The following is a 26021-nucleotide window of genomic DNA, read 5'->3' as shown; positions in this document are numbered from 1 at the left end:
ATATATATATATATATATATATATATATATATATATATATATATATATATATATATATATATATATATATATATAGGTATATTGTTCTTTTTGTGCAACATAAGGGTTTGAAAATATAATGAAAAATATTTAATTTGAAACAACTGAAGACCACATCGAGATTATTCACCGTCCACATCAAGAGAAACCGAAATCTAGCTCAAATATCCTAGGTAAATAAATTCGTTAGTTACAAACGAATTTGATTGAAAAATCTACATTTTCGGAAATCATGAGCTTCTTCCTGTTCCAACTGACGATCCTAAGAGTAAGAAACTACTATTTTATATTCTCCCGCCAAAAGTGAATAATTGAAAAGTTGATCGTGTGGTAAGACTACGGTTTGGAAGGTGTGTCAGCTGGATTTACATAATATCATCATTTAAATGCATGATATCGATTTGTCTTCAATGAAGAGATTGCTAAGCACACATATTTTTCGCCTTCGCATCGTCAACCCACCAGACGAACGCGCTAAGTGATGCAAAATTACGTGACTCTCTTTTATTATCCTCGAATCTTAACCCAACGACGAGCAGCCACTCGAAGTAGAGAGGGGAAATGAGCAAGGTGAAAATTTTTGCAACTTGCGAACGGATGTTGAATGTTTTTTCTATGCTTCATTATTCCAGGTCAACATTCGTCTTTTCGTCACTATCGTCGCCGAAAGGTAAATTGCTCTTGAATTGGCGGAACCATTATTTTTTTGTTTGCGATTTCCCCCTTCATTTTATTTCTTTTCATTGCCATGTTTTCCGTGCTTGCAGCACTTCCGATTTCCATAATTGATTTTAATTAGCCGGTTTTTTTTTCGCAAAGCAAAGCAGGATCTAATTGGCATGCATGCCATGGAATTGATAACACTTTTCAATTCAATTCTGCAAAGCAGAAGAAGAACTCAATAAACCCATTCCAATTAGGACTTAAGTTAACATCACGTCATGTCAGTTCAGCAAACTGGATAAAAAGCATGTTAATTTATATCGTATAAGTTTAGCGTATAAAAGTTTAAAATATAGCTACAAACCGTTCTTGATAAACAGATGGATGTCATCGAAGTCAATTTTCGAATTTTCAAACACTCTAGAATAGTTTACAAGCATCAATGTCATATTTTTAATATGTTTGGTTTCTTATCAAAGTGGAAAATATCTATTTACATCTTACATCTTCCTTCATTTTATGGCTTACTTTTATGAGGAAGAAGCATCGTTTCAATTTATAATGGTGAGATTCTGTTTTGTTTTATGTTTTTTTCCTGCCAGACCAGACGTTGCACGTTTATATGTGACGAACGGGAAACAACGTTGCTTCCCCGAGGCACTCACTTCCGCCGTTGTCGAGTATCACGCCTAATGTCGCTCAACACAATGCCCTTGTTCCGGTCCCAGAAGTGTCGGTCTCACTTCTAGACAAAGACAAACTGCACCTCGCTAGGTTGGCACTTTTTTGGCAATCCAACCGTTAGCCGTAACCACTTCCCATAGCACGATGGCATAGCCAATGCAGTGAACCATGTATTCCGACCCGTAAGACCCTCGCCCAGACATCGATGTGGCACTGGCTGCTGTACCGCTTCGATAGCGCTTCTGGAGCTTGTGTCGTACTTGGTGCTCTGGTTGTAATTATCATCATCACTATCACCGTCGTCGTTATCGTACTCACTCGAAACAGAGTTGTCGTAGAGTTCATCGTTGATAGAAGTAACATTGGTGGTAGATGAACCGGAGTCGCATCGTACCACCACGCGGTCACCCTCGGCCAAAGCTAGATAGTCAGGGCTCTTGGAGCAGTGCTTGCTCACTTTCATGATTTCGAAAGCGATGCAGTATCTGAAAAAGAGAAAAAAAGAGTGAAAAGTGTTTGGATAGTAATAATTGAACAATGTTTTTCACTGAAAATAAGAAACGATAAAAGAGACGCAATTCGTAAATTAACTAACTACAATGCACTGTTTTATGTGGTAACAAGGATTAAAGCTAAGAATGACGAGACCAAAGTTCATCCTTTTGGTACATGCTTTAATAATAGCTCAAGAACATTGAATCCTAATTTCAATTACTCTGCTTTGTTCTGCTATATCATCCGACGAAACGGAAAATGAAAACCCGCTTAATTGTTTATGTGAATTATGTGTGTTCATGTAGGCATATTCAGATATCTTGCTCTAGATTGAACTGGAGTGTTGGTTGCTTAGCTTCAACGTGTTTCGACAGCTAAGGAAAAGCTCACCCATCAGCATGCATGTGAACAAACTTACGTTATACAGCCCATCAAAGCATTTGTGAAGCATTGTATGTATAAGAATTTACGCTCCAGTATTCATGTTACACATGTTTACGTTTAGATTTCCACAAGCTGCACGTGACTGGAGTTCATGACCAGCCTTATCAGCAGGATTGGCTTTACGCAGAAGGAGTGTTCCTTTTTTGGTAAAATGAACCAATGGGTTGCTACCAACTGGTTACAAATAATGAAACTAGAAAATAAACAATCTACTGTATAAACAGATCGAGTAGTTGCATTAATCGTTCAACTGATGTTTATGACATGAGGAATAAGTGGAATACACTGAAGTCTTTTTTATGCTAGTCTACGTACCGCATAAAAAACCGCATAAACAAAAACTGCATAACTCTGAAAATTCGCATAAAAAACCGCATAAAAGATAACCGCATAACTCTGAAAATTCGCATAAAAAAACCGCATAAAAAAGACCTTAGTGTATATGTCACGGGGAATAAAGGGAGCACATATACCGATAGGGATAACTGTCATCCTAGTCATCCAGCTGTCAAGTTCATTTATGCTTATTTAGGGGTTTTGGTACCACATCTCTGGTGTTTTGTTAACTAATATTTGACAATTCATCATGGATCATCAGCACCTGAACAACGCTTCCAATTTGTGTAAATTTATTTCTAGAAGTTCAATTCGTAAATTCCACACAGATTACACTTTATTGGATATAACACCATCGTGCTTAAACTGTGCGCAATGAAACCACAATCGCTGCTGTTAATGAGGGTGTTTTGGAAGAACCGAATTTGTCGATTTGTGGAAAAAAACCTACAAGATCCAGTTGGTTTAGCCATTGAAGCCACTTGATCATGGTAAGCTTCGAACACTGACTTGGTGGGTATATTATAAGTTGACCGAAGATCCGTTTTTTTACTGAAAGATTGTGTTCACTGATAAAGCACTTTTTTACTCAATGGGTTTGTGGACAAACGAAATTGCCATTTTTGTAGCAAGAGCAAGTTCTCGAAATACCATTAAAACCAGAAAGATGTATTTTTTGGTGCTGAGTTCACGCTGGTTCCATCATCGGTTCTTTTTTCTTTAAAAATAAGGAAGAACCCAACATCACGGTGAATGGACTCCGTTATCGTACCGTGCCAAAATCAAATTTTGTGCCAAAATTTACATATTTTGTGCGTTTTATTAAAAAAAAGTTTAGATTAAACAATTCTGCTCACGCCTGCTAATAAGATGTGAGGTGCTGGTTATTAATAATTTCAAAAGCCTAGCTGAGCTTCAATCTCAAACATGTTTCATGACAGTATATTTTAACCATATGTCACAGGAAATCAACCCTTCAAGATATATTCCTATCCGTGTCAGCCTCCTAAATGTCCCTGACTCAACGCTATTTTTCGACGCATCCATGCAGAGCGATGTGCGTAGAATCCCGGATCACTTACGCTCGATGGAAATCCCATAAATATATTCAAGTAAGTTCAGGCATATTGACTCTGAGAAAATGTTTTACACGGACGGATCAAGAATTGATGAAGCTACTGGGTTTGGTATGCGCAACAATAATATTTCGGTCACATTTAGGATACAAGAACTTGCATCTGTTTATATAACAGAGTTAGCAGCAGTTCATTATAGTTTGAGTGTAATCGTCACATTATCATCGAACCATTAATTCCTTTTCACAGATAGTCTGAGTGCAATTGAAGCCATTCGCTCAAACATGACTGGCAAGAATGTACCGTTTTTCTTGGGCGAAATAAAACAATTCCTGAACGACATATTGAATATTAATTATCAAATCACTATAGTACTATAGTTTCCAGGCAATGAAAGAGCCGATATTTTAGCCAAACGTGATGCTATTGAGGGTGAAATTTATGAGCGACCGATTGCTTTCAATGAATTCTATAGCGCGTCTCGCCAAAGAACACTTGCCAGCTGGCAAACTTCTTGGTAAAGGGAAGATCTGAGTCGGCGGATGCACTCAATTATTCCTAAAATATCGTCAAAGGCATGGTTCAGGGGGCTGGATGTTAGTAGGGACTTCATTCATGTTTTGTATAGACTCATGTCCAATCACTACACGTTAGATGCACATCTCCTTCGAATTGGATTTTCCGAGACTAATCATTGTGCTTGTGGCGAAGGTTATCGCGATATTGATCATGTAGTTTGGACATGCGTGAAGTATCGTGATGTCGGGTGTCAACTAACAAATTCTTTGTGTACCCAAGGTAACATATCTACCTTTTATTCCCGAATTGATGTCACGAACTCGAATCTGCCAAAATGTTCACCGGACCTTTCAAATGAATATAAGTTTGTACAAAATCGCTTTAACACTCTAAGGGGAAAGGCAATGAGTTTCATGTTGTAATCTGCCTCAAGTTTGCGGATGTACGAAGGGGAATGTCGGCTGTGGGAGTGAAAATCATCGACAAAAAAATGTGTCATGAAGAAAACACCTGAAATGCGAAAACAGGGTACTGATGCAGTGCAGATACTGATACTGAATGAATTTATTGTGAAATCGATTGGAAAGGCTATAACGATTTTCAACAGTAATATAATTTGCATTTGAATGGAAACTGAAAAGTCGTGTATCTCACAGCAAACGATATTTTATATGAAATTGATACTTTCAGCTTTGAAGTTTTCTTACATTTTCTTATATTAATAAACCATTGTATTTTTCATTTGACCAACCAATTCCGCAGCGGAAATAATTGATTCTCAATCGGAACTATTCGGTTAAATACAATTTATTGTATTTTGATGACAAAATATCTTTTTCACTGTGCAATATATTTTTCTTATGTTGGTTTCTGCTGCTTAATGGTGAATGTATTCAAACTGTACACTTGATTCTTTTCCGAAAAATTGTTGAGGGGAAAAATTAAGCTTTTAATTGTTACGATACTTAACAACCTGCACACTTCATTGTGAAAAGTTTGTGTACAATCCATTGAATACCCTGACGAAAATTAGTACGATAACTCAACCGACTCCAGCATAGTTTATACAGAATGTCTACTTATGTTCAATGGAAAATTTTCAATGAATATGTATCAATAAATCTTATGGTTTCTCTGCAACATTGTCTCAGGTGTCTAAGTGGTATATGTGAAAACCTTGCTCTCGGCATCTTAAAACTAAAGCAGAGTGCCTCATTAAATATATTATTTTTAGTACCATGGAGTGGGAAAGTAAGTTTCCTGAAACATTATCAACTATTCAACCAATTGTCTTTCAATTATTTTAGTCAAGGGCAAGAAGCCAGAAGAAACTATCTTTGATCCGCATACATACGACCAATGTTGCGACATGTTTTACAGTTCGGAATTTATTTAAAAGAAAAATAGCACGCTCGGTAATTTCTGGTGTAATCAGTGTAAGTAAATTTACATAAATTGGGCAATAGATCATTCGATTATTATGAACCGTTTTATCAACAACAAAACTACGATCAACTTCAAAAAGCATGTTAGATGCAAAGCCTTCCAGATAAATCGGGTGATAGTGCTGATCGACTTAAAAAATATTAATTATAATTATAATAACACGTATGCGAAAATGAACAAAATTTAAATTTGAACAAATATATTTTTATTTTTGTTAAATAAATGATTTTTATCTTCAGTGTTATTTGCTCTTATTTTCTTCTTTCAATGTTATTGTTTTTATTAATTAAGTAAAAATGTTTGAAAACATCTAAATCCATTAAAGGAAAACAAATTGCAGCTTCAACCAATTCTATTCATTAAATTAACTTTTTTATGACTTTGTTACTATTTCAATAAAATAAATTGAAATTGCCCAAACTTAATTATTCGTACAATATTTCATAGTTTTATTAGGCATCCTGCGGTTCCAGCCCAAAACACTCTTGCGAATAATCTTATCAATTTTTATAAACTATAGTATACGCCAACATTCGTTCTAACATATTGGTTGACGAAAGTGTGTGGGACATTCTTCGTCATATTTTTCTCATCAAATCTGATCAGTTCCACCTTTGTTAGGAGCACTTACATATCAGTTCTTCGATTTTGAAAAATACTCATATACTGTGATACCTTTTTGACACTTTGACCAGTTTTTATTCATACTCATTGAACTCCAATGCAATTGTAAAAAAATTCAACTGTCATAGAAATGTTTTAAAATGGAAGTGGAGCATAATTAAAACTTATTTTAATTGTAGGTCATTTGCATTTCAATTTATTTTCATTTGCAGCTGTATAATTTCAATATTAATCCATCTTTATATCATCCGCATTATAAGGACTCCGTAATACATAAAACTATATGAAAATCTCCTTAATATCATCCGACGATTGGTGTAGATTTAATTCATTCGGTTTATGGTATGCGATTATATGTACGAACATCATACGCACTACAAAATGAATAGTATTTCCTATATGGCTTACTTACCTTACCTAACAGCTATAGGCCTGGAGTGTCCTTTGCTGTATCAACTTGATCGATCCACCTTACTCCACATAACTCGGTCCATGGCTGCTCGTTGCCAGCCACTCAAGGCACGGATGCTTCTGAGATCACCCTCCACTTGATCGATCCACCTTGCTCGCTGCGCTCCTCTTCTTCTTGTACCAGTCGGATTAGATTCAAGAACCATTTTCACTGGGCTGTCGTCCGACATTCTTATGACTTGCCCAGCCCATCGTAGACGTGCGATTTTAGCTGTCCGTACGATAAGTGGTTCTCCTAGCAGCTGTTGCAATTCGTGATTCGTAAGGCCGTCTCCACGTTCCGTCTTCCATCTGCACTCCGCCATAGATGGTCCTCAGTACCTTTCTTTCGAAAACACTGAGAGCGCGTTGGTCCTCTGCCAACATAGTCCAGGTCTCGTGGCCATAGAGAACAACCGGTCTAATTAGCGTTTTGTAGATGGTCAATTTCGTGCGGTGGCGTACTTTGCTCGATCGGAGGGTTTTTCTGAGTCCAAAGTACGCACGATTCCCTGCCAAAATACGTCTATGAATTTCTTTGCTGGTGTCATTATCGGCGGTCACCAGTGAGCCCAAATACACGAACTCGTCAACCACCTCGATATCGTCACCGTCTATCAATATTCGTGGTGTATGTTTTCGACGCATTTATGGCCAGTCCAATACGCCTAGCTTCAGCTTTCAGTCCGATGTAGGTTTCCGTCATCTTCTCAAGGTTACGTGTCACAATATCAATATCGTCAGCGAAGCCAAATAGTTGTACGGACTTTCGGAAGATCGGGCCACTCGTGTCGATCCTCGCTCTTCGAATCACACCTTCCAGGGCAATATTGAACAAGATACAAGAAAGTCCATCACCTGGACGTAGCCCTCTCCGAGATTCGAAGGGACTCGAGAGCGTCCCAGATACTCGGACGTAGCACATCACTCTATCCATCGTTGCTTTGACCAATCGCGTCAGTTTTTCCGGGAAACCGTATTCGTGCATTATTTGCCATAGCTGTTCTCGATCGATTGTGTCGTATGCCGCTTTGAAGTCAATGAATAGGTGATGCGTGGGTACGTTGTATACACGACACTTCTGGAGTACTTGTCTTATCGCGAATATGTGATCTGTAGTGGCGCGGGCTCCAGTAAATCCCGCTTGGTACGGCCCTACGAATTCCTTAGCTATTGGTGATAGACGACGGCAAAGGATTTGGGAGAGTACCTTGTAGGCGCCGTTCAGCAATGTGATTGCGAGGTAATTGCAACAGTCTAGCTTATCGCCCTTTTTGTAGACGGGTCATACAACTCCATCCATCCATTCCTGCGGTAGAATTTCCTCCTCCCAAATCCTAGAAATCATCCAGTGCAGCGCTCTAGCCAGTGCCTTTCCTCCATGTTTGAGCAGCTCGCCTGGCAACTGGTCATTGCCCGCGGCTGGTTGGTAAACGACTGGACAATGCGCAATTCATGCCCCAATGTGGTTCTTAGCCTCTTGTCCAGTAACTACTATCCCTACCTCCCCGCGGTGCCGGCTGGGGTACGAGCAACCATAGGAAAGATCGGGTAACCAACCCCGGTGGGACCTTGGTCGTATGCTGACAGGGAAGGGGGGGCTTGCCTTCTCTTTACAGAGAGCGAGCCTACCCGAGCGTCTGTTCCCCATGTTGGGGCGGCTTGAAACAGCGTCTGTTCTCCATGTTAGGAGTGGCTGATTACCGTCCTTGTGTCAGTGTGGGACTCTAAACAGTGCTGACACGATGGCCCTCCGGCGAGAAAGGAGGTTGGTGCAGGCCTAACAAGCCGCCCGGAAAACATATGTTAGAACGATCAAGAAGGAAATATGACTTCCTATATGGCTGCTGTGATGATTAATTTTGAATCGAAAATCATCTACATTTTGGATTCATTCAATTTATGAGCGTATGTGCTTCAAACCAATTTTCAATGATTTTCATACAAATCAATTTATTTTTAACAGAGGGGAAATTGAATGGCCGACTTATTAAAACCATCTGAAAAACGTTATGGGGATCGGATGAAGCAAAAACCATTCAGCTTGTGGCCGGTAAATTCTTTCAGTGTAGTATATTCGAAAACAATTGGAGATCGTACTCGTGCAAAAGTAATGATGTTAGATTTTTCAATGTTCACTCCCATACCGTTTTGATGGCACCATGTTAGAATTCTCTCGATATCCATCTGCAGAGCACAACAGTCCACCAGACTTGTTATGATGCGATAAACCTTTAAATCATCCGCATATACGACTTTACAAGATGTAAGTCTGTCGTTAATGAAAAGTACAAACAGTAGAAGCCTGAGATGACTTCTTTGAGGAACTCCAGATGTAATGTTGAAGCTTACTGAACACGAAGAACCAAGCCTTACAGATGCACTGCGATTTGAAAGGTATGAAAAGATCCAGTTGATTAATCAATCGGGGAAGCGAATTCTTTTCAGTTTCTCTACTGCATGTTGATGTGGAACACAGTCGAAAGCCTGACGAAACCGTGTTGATCTAAAGATATTATGTGTTTTACTGCAGGGTAGAGAATGTTCAACAGCAAATTTTCAAAAACTTTCGGAAGACAGCTCAGAATATAAATTCCCCGGTAAAATTAAAGCCTTCTTCCACGATTCAGGGAAAATATTGTCAATAAGCGAAAGATTGAATAGTATAGACACCGGTGAAGCCAAAGATGACGAACATTGTTTGACAAATGTCGGCTGAATTTTATCCGGTCCGGCTCCCTTGGTACTATCGACAGAACAAAGATGTTCATACACCTCACGTTCAGAAAAAGAAATCGTTGGTAAACTGAAGTTGTAAGTAGGTACTGTTCCGACAAAGGTGGTGAGTTATTACTTAGCACACTTTGAAAGAAAGATGCGAATAGATTTGCTGACTCCTCGGATGATGAAGAAAGCCGTCCCAGATAGTTGACACTTTCCAGGAATCCTCGGTTAGATATTTTATTTCGCAAATAATTCCAAAACATCTTCGGATCATCCTTCAAACTGGTCTCAAGCCGATGTACGTATGACCGAAAACATGTTGCATTAAGAGAATCGAACTGACGTTCTAAATCACGCACAAGCAATTTATCGTTTTCTCCTCTTGTTCTTAAAAATCGTTTACGAGCTTTTCTTGGCCGATTACGAGTATTACGCAGCTCCGCATTCCACCAAGGCCGTTTGTTCTGTGGACGAGACCTACGTCTGATTCGGAGAACGTGCCGTTGAAAAATTGAGTCCAATTCATCATAGAATCTCTTCACAGCGTCATCTAAAGAGCCCAAAGTTAATATCTCCAACCAGTTGATATAAGAAATTACTGCATTCAGAGTATCAAAATTGCAATATTTGAAATCATAAATTTCTTCCACGTTATCATTCATAGATAAGTTAACCAAAACGTCAATAGTCAAGCTAAACGGTTGATGATGACGATCTAGTTTCATCTAGCTCTGGGGGAGTTCTAATAATTCGATATCACCAGCATTGCTTACAAAAGCCAGTTCTAGCAGTTTACCGTTTTCATTCGTTAAATAGTTCATTTGCTGCAAACCAGATGCAATTATTGATTCAGTTAACAGAGTTTCGTGTGCGGAGGATACGTTGGTCGGTATAAAGCTGCCAATTTCATCATCGAAGTTCCGTTGTAGGAAGGGTAAATTGTAATCGTCCAGAATAATAACTCTCTCGCGTTCTCTAATCTGATTACACAGATTGTTTATAGAAGAAGAATGCTGTTCATACCAAGCGAGATTGGAGTTTGGTGGTATGTAAATAGCACACAGAAAAAATGACACAGTACTAACATATACTCGACCCGGATAGCGATTTGTTCTAAGCAGTCAACTCCAACGAGTGTTACAATATTGCTTCGTATGCCTTTCTTGACTGCGATCAAGACACCACCACCACGAGAGAACCGGCTAGAGAAGCTATTACGATCGCAACGATATATCATGTACTCGTCGGACAGCTCCGAGTTTCTAATATTTTTGTTGAGCCAGGTTTCGGTTAGCACCAAAATATCGTAATCGGAAATAGCGAGTGCTGCATAGAGTTCATTAGTTGTGGTACGGAGGCCTCGAACGTTTTGGTAGTATATCGTAAGACTATGTTGTGATCCATCTGTAGTGTTATTAACATAGGGGTCAGAAGCAGGACATTGTAATTCAACATACGACAACTGACTTGTAAGACCAAAGCCGGTTTGAAGTGTGCTAAACAATAAGTGACTATCAAGACAAGCGGAATCGTGTCCTCGGCATCTTGAAGCTTGAGCAGTGTGCCTTTAAACTCATATTATTAAATAAAAAAAGAGGACAAGCCAGAATGCATTAGTACGGACGATGAGATTTTTTTTTTTTTTATAAAAAATTTTTTATTCAGGCCAATTTGCGTACAAGCTTTACGTGGCCGAATGAGCCATGTTTTTATTAGATAAAATAATTTTTTTACCGTTGGATCTCGTTGTCACCCTTTTTCTAGGGGGAGAGGAGCTTCCATTTTTATCTTGCGATGATTGAGGGGCACTTTGTTCGTGGCTCGTCTCGTCCTCCATTGCCGCATCGGTGGTATCGTTGTTGGTTTCCGTTTTTTCTTCGTTTTCCTTGTAATTCGCATTCTTGGGTTGGTTGTTAGTTGCTGTAGACGCGCCTTGTTGTGCATTAATTGCAGTTGTTGGTGGGTTTGATGGTACAACAGGAGTACTGCGCTCACTAGTTTCCGTTGTTGGGCGGTTGTCCTTTTTTTTGTTTAAAGATGTCCTTTTTGCAGTTTCAGTGCAAGGTTTGCCGTAGTGTGCAGGTTGTTCACAAAACTGACATGTAACCAGTTGATTTTCATACGTAATCAGCGTTTTACACGGATGTATCCCGTCTTGATCACAAATGATGTAAGATGGAATTGCTTTACGTAGTTTCATACGTACTACTCGCACGCCATTCCGGATACCCGGAAAAAAATTCCGCCATACTTCCCTTTCGATGGAAAGAACTTCACCGTACTGCGACATACATTCCCGAACATACCCCTCGCTGGTCTGCGGGGGAAGGTCATGCACGCGTACTTCTATGGCATTATCCACCATGTACACAGGGATTTTATATTTAACATTGTCATGATCAATACTGTGCACCCCGTTATTAACCGAAGCAAATGCAATTGCATCTTTTTCACGTTTGAACATAATGTACACACAGTTAGACGCCTTGTTGAATTGAATCTCACTTACATCAGTAACGTTTAGATGCATTCGTTCCTTAAGCAAGATTTCAATTTCGGTTGCTGCTGGTCTAACTTTGCAGCGCTTGAAATCAATACAAATTGAATTTGGCCTTGTAGGCCAAGTTTCAGGCTTTGTTAAATCCTATTTGCCCATTTCGTACACTCTATTGTTCACTACACTGTATTGTCTTTGTTTCTATCGTCTCGACCGTAAGCAATTGTCGACTGTGTCTGATGAGATGCCAGCACGAACTGGACGATGAGATTTGGATTCATGTCTACGATACTGAAACAACCGATCTATTGAGTGAATACCTTTCTTAAAGTGAGACAAGTTCGAAAAATCACTTCGAAGTCGTTCAAACTTCAAGATCATGTTGATTGTTTTCTTCGATTATCGTAGTGTGATGCACTTTGAATTCCTTCCGCCTGCAAAACTGTGAACAAGCAATATCATTTAGACGTTAAAATTCATTTGTGTAAAGCAGGGGTTCCCAAACTATTTTGGGTCATGGACCCCTTCACTGAATTTAACTTAGACCTCAGACCCCCATCAACAAATTTCTTTGAAAATTCAATTTCCTGCTTTTTAAATATTGATGTACAATACTTAAGAATTTCTGCGGATGGTCAAATAAACACAACTTATGTCAAACAATAGGGGGTCGATTTCTAGACCTCGTCGACCCCCATAGTCAGTTTTTGTTTACGTCGACCCCCGCAAAAAGGATATCGACGCCAAGGGGTCTATATCGACCACTTTGGGAACCCCTGGTGTAAAGCAAGGGTTCCCAAAGTGGTCGATATAGACCCCTTGGGGTCGATATCTTTTTTGCGGGGGTCGACGTAAACAAAAACTGACTATGGGGGTCGACGAGGTCTAGAAATCGACCCCCTATTGTTTGATATAAGTTGTTGTTTGAAATATTTACGCTAAAAAGTTGTGTTTCTTTAACCATCCTCTGAAATTTTCCATCAATATAAAAAAGCAAGAAATTGAATTTTCAAAGGAATTTGTTGATGGGGGTCTGAGGCTTAAGTTAATTTTAGTAAAGAGGTCAAAGCAAAGTCCTAGCATTACATTCCTTTTGTGGAATTTGGGCTTTCTGTTTCAACAGACTTCGCAGCCGATTCTTAGTGTACAGAATCATTGCATGGCTAGTACTATGATTCCTACTGACACTAATAGTATGTTCACATTAGCGCTGATATCAAGTGATATACGGATATACTTGATATCCGATGATATCATGTGCGATATCACTTGATATACCATACAATTTGATGTCGACGCGTATCATTATTTTGGCATGATATCCGGGATATCATGTACGATATCATGTCGAGTTGTCAAAAATCGCAACTAGCAACACGGATAATGGCATTAAACGCACTCATTTATGAACGTCACTTTGAGAGTGATAATAAACAATCATTATAGTTTCTTTGTTACTGGCGTTTATGAGGCAAGATCCTCGGGCCAATTTCAAACACATACAACAACAACATTATAGTTTCAAATTTTTCAACAAATACTGGCGTTCGGAGACAATTAATTGCAAGGCTTCAACTATTGATTGAATTGTAGGAGAGAAAAGCAATATTATTGATCTTACTCCTAATGGGAACATTCAATATGACAATTTGATTGTCAAACGATATTATTTCGATCATATGTGAACACTCCCACGTGATATGCATATCATCTCGGTATATCAAGTGATATAAGCGCTAATGTGAACATGGTATAAGGGTCCATGACCCAAAATAGTTTGGGAACCCCTGGTGTAAAGCAAAACGCATCAAGAGGCCAAAGATATTAGCAACAACGACTAGTTTTTGCACCAGGCTAACACAGTTTTGTCGGATGGGGGTTACTATGAAATTGATTTAGAAGAACAAATGAAAATTTTACATTTTATAATCACATTCAAGATATTTTCTAGACAATTACAGTTACAGATTAACTGAAAAACTGTATTCAGTTTTTTGCATTCACCTTGTTTTTTTGTAAATGTTTAATGTTCATTCTACCCTTTGAACCAATATGTCGAACAGAGATAGCAGATTTCACTCTACCTAATGATTCGAGTATACGAGATGAAAGGTGGAGTTGAATGGGTGTACCGTTACCCTATTCTATTCTTCGAAAATGTCAATAACTAACTCCATCCTATCAAAATATTTGTGAGAGTGAGGTTTTCTTTAAACATTTGTCTCAACATTCCTTATGAAGGGACTTTTCTGTGTGATGGAGATTATTTACATTTTTATAGCATAGCACACGAATGACTAGAAATAATGATAAATTTTATTGGCATTCGATTCTCCCATTGTGTCACGAATCTGTACTTCCATGAGTATCACACTCTGACAACATGTTTCAGTTCGTGGGTGAAAGGATATCAATCCGGGTGTGACATATTTTTCTATCAAACGCTTGTCTAACCAAACATTCGCATCACGTTCGGAATGAAAAAGAGATAACCGATAAGGAGCAAACAACAAGAATCTATCAGTTCGTGTCTTCCGTGTAGGAATTTATGAGATTCATACCTGTAGTCTTTGGGATTACATACGATTGCCATCGATTTGGTTTCAGTTTAGTAGACTACGTGCGCCATGGGAGTTGATTTATTATATTACGCACGATTATCGTTCTACAAACGAAGGGTTTCCGATCAATCAAATATACAATAGATCGAGATATGCCTTCATTTTTATTTGGGTAATTTGTGAAGCAGATGGTAAATAATTTCTCCTAATTTTATAACCAGAACGAATCAACAAATCGTGGTCGTTGGGCTTCATTGATAGGAGAGCAATTTTATTTGTTACGTTTTCATAGTCATGTTTGCTGTAAAGAAAGCCTTCATGTGAAGTGCTGTTAGCCGTCATATCGTAGCGTATATAAAGCACATTTCATTACTTTGATACTCACCCATCAACTCGATTATGATGGAAGGCGCTGTAAGAATTCAGCTGCTCCAATTCTGGTTCTTTGTTGGAAAAGGCAATTTCAAGTCTGTTCAATTTCGGAAATACAGCCGGTAGTAGTTTTGCCGTTTCTGAAAAAAAGTATAAGTTAAATATAGAGCATCAAGTATTTACCGATGGCTAAGTCGATATTGAATCTACTTTTGCTTCGCAGAATTGGAACACGTACTGAATCGACAAAAATGTTTTCTTTTTTTTTAAATTAAAAATGAAGGTCATAGTTCTACATAGGGGCTGGGGTCCACTAGGAGATTGATAGTACCTATTAGCTCTCTCCGGACAGTACCATCCTAGATGCCGTGTGGAATCCGGCGGAAAAAAATGAACCAAGAATAGATCCACTGGGTTCCTGCTTCCATTTCGTAAAAGGCGACAATTGCAGGAGTTTCTTTTTCCTTTCAGTTATTAGATATTTTCAATGTTTCACTTCTGATTACTCTATTTTACTAAATTATCTCTTCATTCAACCTATCAATTTCCGTCTAGCTTCGGAGAAAAGTTTTATTTGGAATGTTTTCTTCTTCCCTGTTATTGATTGCCTTTCAGGATTATAAATTGAATGATAAAAATTAACTAACGCGCAAATATTACAAAGTTAATAACAGAGCTAACATATATCGGTATATTGAATACATAGTAAAAATACATTTGATATTAATATTTCAAACAATAGATTAATATTTTTCTCGGTAGTCGGCTGCCCAGATCAACCAATATAACCAATTAAAAATTTTAATAAATAATTAAAATAATAAAGCGGAAATAATACAGAATCAAGACGCGCGTGAAATCTGTTGACCTTTATTCGTTGATTTAAAACGATTTTATAACAACTGTTTAGAATATGCCAATGCAATGAATCAACTATTTTGTCTAAATCCTATTCATAAAATAGGGAAGTTTTTATTCTTTACGCGATAGTATTGCAAATTTTTCTTTAGTTTCCTCGAATAAGAGCTGTGAATGAAGACTTCCCGGGACTTCAATATAGGATATTGTTGAAACGTTCACTCGGGAAGTCAGTGAGTTTAGTGGTGCATCCGAGCATCTTGAAACCGGAATATACTGAGTCGCGCGCGAATACTACCAATACTGAATTTTTTACTAACAAATATCCTTCTCCCGTGACACTTGTGGAGTGCGCAGTAGTATATACGGCACCTAGTAACAACAAGTGTTGGACTAACATCCCTTCCCATTCCTTAGACGATCTACGTTCGGGCCTGGCCGGCGCCGGTACTGATCAATGAATTCACATTGAATGATAATTTACCAGCAGAGATGGCATTTCACCAGAGTGATACACGCTAGAGTCAGATTTTTGCCACACCGAGGATGAAAAAAACGAAGCACCGCACAAAGAGGAAAGCGCACTTCTTCTCAGTGTCGAATAGACAACATTTGAGTGTGTGCTTGTGGTTAAGACAGCTGGCGCGAGTGCAACACATTCTCTTCGCATGAATCGCTCACTCGCGCTCTCGTCTAAATACACCCAAGTGACCACTGGCGCGTGATGGTGAGCGAACACTTCTGTGAACTTCAATTAATAGAGAGTAGATCTGGCCTTGCTATGAAAAATTTGCAAGGAAAACCGAAAATTTTACGATAAATTGTTTTATTTTGCTGATTTTGCGTGTCCACGCTTCATCTATGAAAACCATACAGCAGAGTGCTCACCGGCGTGTACACCTCTGTGAATGTATCTGCATCCACCTCGGAGAATTTATTAGCTAATGCTCTAGCACTTTGGTGCGATTCAGTGGAAGAGGTAAAAGGAAATAAACAAACGCACTCATGATGTGTGCACACTCTATACAACAGTGGTGTATAAATGTGAAAGAGAAGAGCTCTCGTTGAAGTTGTCAGTGCGAGGGGAGAAATTTTGCTTGCTCTTCGTCACACAGAGGAGATAGACATCTCTGTTTACCAGTCCCAGGTTGGATCATCTAAAAAATTCCCTGTACAATTTCAGCTAATCCCGATCAGTAACGAAGTAGCAACCAGGGGTGGTCGCTCAAGCTCAAGCTTGAAATGGAGGTCATAGCTCTACATCCGACTGATGATAGTACACAGATCGAAAAATTCTTGTGATTTTACATCTTATCAGATGCACATATATGGAGCGTCATATATTTCACAGAAATTTATATTCAAGAGCATGTAAAATTGTGTGGTTTGATAATTACTTGGCATTAAAACGAAAGGAATAAGAATCAAAAGATCGACTTTAAGAACGCGACTTGAACCGAAAAACATTAGATCACGAAGCACACCAGTTAGTCGACTGCCACGGAAGCACATATCTGCTTGGCTGGTAAATCGTGCATATAAATTCATACAGTCTCACTTGTTAGCCGAGTGCAAATTACACTCAGAGCCAGTTAATTTTTTAGAAGTGCAGTAGTTATGAATTGTATCGTTTGAAGAATTATGTCACCTGTAAAATTCATGATTTCTTTCTGTGTAGTGTTAGTCGCTAGTGAATTTCTAAATTATCTACAATGTGATAAAAACTCAACTTTTAAACCGAGTGCCTTGTACAATTCGACATATGACAATTCGACATATGACATATGTGTGATATGTGCAAAATCATGTAGGGGTAAAACGCATCCCCTAAGGAAATGTTTCTATATCTTTTTTTTATTTCGATCATAGAGGTTTTAACCTTAAGGTCATTCGCCTCTTGGCATTAAAAAACTTTCTGACCCTATGTGAGGGGTTGGGAATCGAACCCAGACGAGCTGCGTAAAAGGTATCGACTTACTCATCACGATATACCCGCCCCCATTCTATATCTAAACTAAAGAGAATAACACGAGAGAGTTACATGCATGACTACCTTCCGTCACCATTATTTCTACATAATTAAGTGCAAATATTCGCTGAATGCATTGAAAAATACATGAAATATCTTATTTTTCAAAACCCTTGCAAATTGTCCATTGAAATAAATGAGGGACGTCCGATTGTGGAAAACATGAAAAATATACATTTTAAATCACGCGAAATAATGGTTATCCAAATTTAGAGGCAGGATGATCTTAAACAATGTGTGAACATCCATCAAAACAATGGAACAAAACTCATGACAACAACATGGAAAAAGGCACCCTCATAAAGCTTCTTCTTCTTATTTAAAGAAAGTTTTAGACTTTTCGTGGACGAAACATTTGCCAGATAGAAGATTGTTCACTATTATTCATTAAATTGATAAACTAAACATAATTGTTGTAAGTGTCTCCACACAATTCGAGTCATTTTACTGCTAAACCATAGTACGATAACTCTGGTTTGCCCCATTTTCACCTGACGATATATGAACTCAAATCTTTCAGAAATAGCTGCACCGAATCTTACAAACTAAGACTCGATTGAATTCAATTTTTTTACGCTACCTAGTAAATACTACTATCGAAAATCCCTTTTCTTTTTCGCAGGACAGATTGAACATATTAAAGGTGCATCATTATTTTACCGTGGCAGTAATCATTATTGTACCGTGCAGTAATATCTGGAACCGTTCTCTAAGCAATTGGTTCCAAAAATGTTTATGTTTTTGTGAAATGACAGGAATAATAGCTGTTGAGTATAATAATTATTTTTCGAGTGATTTTCTTCATATCATCGAAACAATCTGGAGTCTTCTAACTCACCGTTACGTAACTAACATAACATAACTCTGCTAACACTATTATTTAATCGATAAGTATTAGAACACCATTTTCTTTTATGTACTGCAAAACACCCGTACCGATATCATTCGCTTTTTTAACTAAAGGGTGGATCATACTATTTCCATTGAGCTGCTAAATGGAAGAGATATGAATTATTTAACAGTCGTTTATTTTATTGCCGACCATTTATGAATCATATGGGAAATACATGATTACATCATTAGGTCACTCAAGATTGGGCTTTGAAGGCAACTTATGGGAATTGATCGCCTCATTATGCGCCCATCTGGCACGATAAAAACAATTTATCGTTGAAACCTACGAAATGATAAACGAGGATCTTATTTTGATAGGCTTGGTTGTTAATGTATATTCGTGAGGTTCAAATCTTTTATTGGATTACAACATATTGTACGTTTTGGAGCTGATGCACAAAAAGATTTTTTTTCTTTACTTTCATATGCTGCTCTCTATTCTCAATCAATAATTATACAAAGAGTAATTCGTTCCAGTATTTTGTAGTCAATTTAAATAATATCCCTTTAAAAGTTGAAACAACAATTGCATTATTTCATTGCGTTCGTGTTAAGGCCATAACCAATTACTTATAGTTGAAATTGAAATAGATCAACTCAGGAACAAACATTAGTTGTGTAATCTGAATAATACTGGAAACCAATATACATCTCTATTCATATTACTGCAGATCACAAACGAAACAAAATCCTGCTCCGACGAACTAACATTTGCCGTCCGTCACAGACGACGCAGAGTAATAGGTTTTATAAAGCCGGCTATTTGTTTCGAAACTGCACAATAAATTATCCAACTTTTCCCATAAAATGGCCACTTGTTCTGGATTTTTAGCTCCTCAGAAATCTGCTGTTGTCCCTCTGGAATCTGTTGGTTACAAATGTTTTCATGTGGTGCTGTTATAAAAGTTTTCCTACTTCATTATATACCTGCAGCAACAAAGTAGGAACAGGCCAGCCGAACTTTCCAATTACTTGGAAGTTCGCTTTGCTTTGTAATGTTTACAGCATTGCTGCACAAATCGGTACTGACATTTGAAATTCTTTCCTTGTGTTAATCTTGTTTCTTTGATTGATTGAAATAATATCATTACCTGATAGTCAAATATTCAATCCCGCTCGTTGTGCTTTTCAACGCACTCAATTTAAAATTCGCACACGAGCAAACAACCACCTGCCGTGACACTGGGCCAAAACCATCAACTGTTCGAATATTACGCCGTCAGCCTTCTTCTGTCAATACAATCAAGCGGAGGTAGGACGACAGAGAGAAGCAATCGGAAATAATAAAATATAATCATTAATGACAATTCCGCATATTCAATTCACCCAATTTTTATGCACAACATTGACAAACCACTGATTCATCTTTTGATTGATTGATATTGATTGCCTTCCGAAGTTTTTATTATTGCAAGTATTACTGAAGGCAGTTGGCTTTTTCAACAATCAAATAGGTAAGCACTCTACTTGGTTTATGCTGTAACCATGAAGCAGAGGGTAACGAACGAAAAATTATATATTTCGCACACACAGATCAATCACAGCCTCCACCAGCTAACCGTGAACGAATAATATAAGGAATCAGACAAAAAAAACACAATCTACTGGAAGGCTTGAACACATTTTGCTTGTAGCAGACATTAATATGAATAGTAACGTAAAGCTATTATTCAAATTTGACATTGCGTAAAAGTTTAACTGGAGCTTCAATAATGATCGTTTTGAATTAATAATGTATGTAGGGTACATTCATTTTAACCCTTTTAACACGGTTCGATTGGGCGCAATTCGTTTTAGCACTGTTCGATTTTCGCAATCCAATCGATTGATTATGGCATGGTACGATCCAGGTATACTAGAGAAATGTCAATACCAATCAATATCGTTTGCATCAACTTGTAATATCTGAAACTATAAAATCATATTACCAAAATATTTACAGGAAAAGTTATATTTTGGCTGGTATTGTATTTTTAATTTAAAATTTATTATTGAGGCACATTGTACATTAAAACAAGTTTTATTACTTGTTCTTGTTGTTATCCTCTTCCTTTTTTTACGTTTCGCCTTCGTCTCATTAAAACCTTCAGTGCAAAACAAGTATGTTGAAAGTAACAACGACTTTACGTCTGCTTAGCGGATTATGTTGATTCGCGAGGTGGCAATAGCAATTAAACATAATCTGCTAATATACTGACGAGCCGAAGGTGAAACGTAAAATATATAAAATATGTCATGTACATTTCAGCACAAACCGGTAGCCATGAGGAACCGAAACATCCAAATGATTAATTTTTTTTCTGGTTATTTCATACTGCAGTAAAATGAATCAGAAATTTCTTGTCATATTCCAAATTACTGAGAAAAAGAATTGAAAAGAATGATGTTCTTACCTCCGCAAGATGTTCGCGATCAAAAACTTATCCCTCTCCCACCTGCTAACTTTTGAATAAGTGTAGCTACGGAACTACTACATGGATGCAAAATTTATATTTATACTAAAGTTTTTAAAAACTACGCGAAAAGGCGTTTATGGAAATCGTAATTTGTGTAAAAATTTCTAACTCTTCTAGTGATATTTTAAATTTGTTGCTCAATTCAATAATTGAATAATGAAGAAAACAAGTTTGAAATTTCTCTGAACATAATTGGTTTGAGTCCGTCCTTAACATTCAAAGTGTGCAATTCGCAATTATATTTACATCAGAATAAAATACAGGATTTTTATGTTTTCAATAACAAGTATACTGAAAAAACTGAAACTAAAGTTTAAAAATTTAGCTTTCGAAAATTAATGGGCTGATTAACGAGACCATTTGATGAAATGTGTTGTTTACATCAAACATTGAAAATCTTTCTTTGCTGGGATCTCAAAATTGATAGGACTAGGACCAATAGAGATCTATCTTGCCTATGACCTTTTTTCCTTTATCATATAGAAAGACGATACAATTACTATGAAACCCGACTTTTGAACCGAGGCCCGGTGTGTATGTGTGACAAATTTTGTCACTCACTTTTCTCGGAGATGACTGAATCAATTTCCACAAACTTAAATTCAAATAAAAGGCCTGATGGTTCCATACACCCAAACCTCCGTTTACGAACACTTTTTTTACGTTACCTCTTTTTACGTAACTCTTTTTACGAACCAAATCCCAAATAACGTAAACTTTTTTTACGAACCAACTTCGTAGAAAGAGGTTTTTGCATTGCATGAAAACAATTTCCAACTCCATGGAAATTACTACAATATGGGTATTTTCAGAACGGGATTGATGAGTAAATGACGGCAAACGATGTTTGAAGTGGTTCGGAAATCCAAGATGGCGACTTGTTTAAAAACCCTTACAATATGGGTATTTTTGGAACGGGAATGATGAGTAGATGACGGAAAACGATGTTTGAAGTGGTTCGGAAATACAAGGTGGCATCTTCCGGTTCTTTGATATTGCTTAAAAACGGGTTTGATGAGTATATACCGGGAAATTATGTTTGAAAGCGCTTCAAAAATCAAAATAATGAGTTCAGTTGTATCGTTATTCTTTGACGATTATTACGATATGATTATATATCGTTTAAAAAAAGTTATGCTTCTGACAAAGGTGTTTCCTGCTAATCATTATTGTTTGAATATTGTACTATATTTTCGAAATGACCATAACAAGTAGACGTCTGAACAGCTATAATACTTTTATATTGCTATGGTTATATTGTATGCTTTCAATATTTTATTGAACAACTGGAAGTCTCAATCTAGTATTTGGAAGCAACCACAAACATTAAAATTTGGTTTCAAATCAATGACCGTGTTCTCCATTTTTGTTTTTATTTTCAGTTGTTTTAGTGTACGTGATAAAGTCGAAAAAAGTACTGTTACTCTCATCACGACACATTTGTTTTTAATAAAACTTGTCAAAAGCTCATGTCAACTTACCCGTCGGAATATGTATTAACATTTTGTGAGCCATTGAGAAAAAGGGATATTATTTGGCTCAAGTGGCAAGAGCCAGTTAGACAACCACATGACACTGAATTTTCTAACATTTATTAGCAATTCCAGAAATAAATGGCAGATAAACTGGCAGGATCGACTTTCTCCGAATCGGATGAAACAATGTACACTTCTTCTGTGTGGCAATCTCTTCTTTCTGATAAAGGAAGTCTGAGTCGAATATTAATTTTTAGAATGTCTAAATGTAAAACCGTAACTAACCACTTCAAATGTCGTTTTCCGTCATCTACTCATCAATCCTTTCCCGAAAATACCCACATTGTAAAGGTTTTTAAGGATTATCGACAAAAAGGAAGTCCCCATCTTGGATTTCCGAACTACTTCAAATATCGTTTTCCGTCATCTACTCATCAATTCCGGTTCGAAAATACCCACATTGTAAAGGGTTTTTAGAAATATCGACAAACCCGAAGTCGCCATCTTGGATTTCCAAACCACTACAAACATCGTTTTCCGTCAACTACTCATCAATCCCGTTCCGAAAATACCCACATTGTAAGGGGTTTTAGGAATATGGATGAACCGGAAGTCGCCATCTTGTATTTCCGAACTACTTCAAACATCGTTTTCCGTCATCTACTCATCTATTCCGGTTCGGAAATACCCACATTGTAAGGGTTTTTAGAAATATTGACAAACCGGAAGTCGCCATCTTGGATTTCCAAACCACTTCAAACATCGTTTTCCGTCAACTACTCATCAATCCCGTTCCGAAAATACCCACATTGTAAGGGTTTTAAGGAATATCGACAAACCGGAAGTCGCCATCTTGGATTTACAAACTACTTCAAATATCGTTTTCCGTCAAGTACTCGTCAATTCCGGTTCGAAAATACCCACATTGTAAGGGTTTTTAGGAATATCGATAAACCGGAAGTCGCCATCTTGGATTTTAAACCGACCCCAAACATCATTTTCTTGCACCCACTTATCACATCCGTTCCGAAAATGGCCATGTGATTGGGGGTTTCCACATTCATTACACAAAACTTTTTTTACGAAGTAAATTCCAAATAACGTAAACTTTTTTTACGAACCAAATCCCAAATAACGTAAACTTTTTTTACGAATTACCTCCATTTACGAACCCCCGTTTAGTTCGTAAATGGAGGTTTCGGTGTATAAGGTTCCTGAATTTCATTCGGATCCGACTTCCAGTTTCGGATATTACAGGGTGATATGCACCAAAAATGTGAACAAAATGTCACTCACTTTTTTCGGAAATGGAGGAAACGATTTCCACACGTTTTTAGATTCAAATGAAAGAATTTATGATCCCATACAAAGTTCCTGAAATTCACATGGATCCAACTTTCGGCTTCGGGCACAGGGCACCAAAAATGTGAAAATAATGTGACTCGCTTTTTTCAGAAATGGCTGCATTGATTTTCACTATTTTAGATTCAACTGAAAGGTCATAAGATGTCATAAAAATATTCCAATTTTCATTTGAATCAAACCCCTGATTCCGGTGGTAGGGTACTTAGATATGTCAATGTCAAGATTTTTTTTTCATGAGTTCGACTTGAACATTTCATAAGGGCACATAAAGAAATGAGAGATTCTCTTCGTTTACTTTCTCTTCTGTTAATAACACCTAAACTTACCAAATTTGCATATACAATGATAGAAAATATCTCCAGCTTTGTAATAGTATCATACATGTAACGAACAATTGCGTAATAACGCAGATATAATCGAAAGAGAAAGTAAACAAAGAGAATCTGTCAATTGTTTTAAGGCCCTTTTGAAATGTTCACGTCGAGTTATCTTTTTATATGGGCTAGTGAATTTCTCTAGTTTGCAGACCACGAGAGTCTGTAACCACAAAAACTATTGATAGTCCCATAAATGATTTGCTAAATTTTATCCAAGCCCGACTAAAAAAATTGTAGGTCATATTAGTGTATGGTTCAACGAATCGAATATTACTATCCAGCCTTCGGTTTCGGAAGTACCGACAATTGAAATTAAATGTGATAAAATTGTAGATCACTTCACTTTCTCACAAATGATTGAATAGATTTTCACTGACTTAAATTCAAATGTAGTTTATCAATCTAGTAATATTATGCAATAGAAATCTTCACAATTCTTTCAACACTTTTATAAATTTTAGTATTTCGGGATATTTCAGCTGTAATGTATAGGAGAGAATTAATGATATGAGAAAGGCAGCATTACACCAAAAGGTGAATTACAACAGGTTCTTAATCTTCGGAGTTTTCGTAAAATACAGGTTTTTAATCTTCGGAGTTTCGTAAAATTGATAAAGCAATAACTAAAAATTCTAATTCTAAAAATTCTAGCATGCCGTTTTTTCGTTATTCCTTAGTATATACGTCATGGATGTTTTTCTACGAAAGTTTGAATTGGTTCTATTCCTTACAAAAGGATTTTTACCCTGCTTGAAATTCACAAAATTCACCGAACGACGAAAAAATTGAACCAAATATTTATTTTACATTGTTAAAGTTTCTTCTGATAAGCTATCACAAATTATGTCCCACTGAGAATTTAGAACGTTTGAATCAAGTTTGTCGTCTAAATACAATTCTAAATGCAAATAAAACTACTCATCCTACAGTTAAATTTAGATAAGAGACCAGCTGGTTAGTCCCAGAGCAGCCGGTCCCCATAAGAGATTTACAGAATCAAGAACGATAATGAATTTTTAAAACACCGAGCCCAAAGCCAAATCACCGAGTCCCTGGGTCAGCTGATCGTGGCATAAGATACTGTAAGAGACTGGTCTCTCAAGTCGGTTTTCGTATATTCGGGTTCGAGGATTCTAAGTGTAAGTGGGATAATAACACTAGCCATGCAATTGACCTGCATACTGATGAATCGGCTGCGAAGCCTGTTGAAACAGAAGGTCAAGTTCCACTTCGCAATGTAGTACTCTGACCTTACATCGCCGAACAAGCTATTGTATACTGACTTACCTCCGAGTAGCCTCAGCATAGTGGCGGTGTGACAGCTGGTTCCTTGGCAACCGCGTTTTTGCATCAGCGTTGGGCAGCGCTTCCCTCCGTTTTGTGCCAGCTGCCGAACCGTTCTGGTACGGGAGGACGTCCCGGAGCCACAAGCAGTGTCGCACTCACTCCAATGACTCCATTCACTTACAACGCAATCGATCACTGAAAATGGAAAAGAAACAGGCCCGAAGGACCGGAAATTATCTATCCATCAGTTTGGGTGAAATTTAAGAGTGCTAAAAATTTTGGGAAATTGTGCTGAGCGCAGTGTCTGCTGCATATTAATATGTTTCAGTTGAACGCCAATGAAAACGAAA

General features: G+C 37.5%; 1 protein-coding gene across 1 annotated transcript in view; it reads right to left on the bottom strand.

The window, feature by feature from the left end:
• Positions 1-1141: 1141 nt before the first annotated feature.
• The window catches only part of LOC131434614 (somatomedin-B and thrombospondin type-1 domain-containing protein-like), a 179322-nt gene continuing 154442 nt past the window's right edge, over positions 1142-26021 (bottom strand). Inside the window, exons 3-5 of the mRNA XM_058601501.1 lie at positions 25672-25866; positions 14944-15070; positions 1142-1871 (exon numbers count right to left, since the gene is read on the bottom strand). Of these exons, the coding sequence (XP_058457484.1) occupies positions 1448-1871; positions 14944-15070; positions 25672-25866 (746 nt within the window). The 3' untranslated portion in view covers positions 1142-1447. The remainder of the gene's footprint in view (positions 1872-14943; positions 15071-25671; positions 25867-26021) is intronic.

This window comes from Malaya genurostris, chromosome 3, assembly GCF_030247185.1.
Source record: "Malaya genurostris strain Urasoe2022 chromosome 3, Malgen_1.1, whole genome shotgun sequence".
In the NCBI taxonomy this organism is placed as follows: domain Eukaryota; kingdom Metazoa; phylum Arthropoda; class Insecta; order Diptera; family Culicidae; genus Malaya; species Malaya genurostris.
The sequence above is the reverse complement of the archived record's forward strand: the minus strand, read 5'-3'. Positions and strand labels throughout refer to the sequence as shown.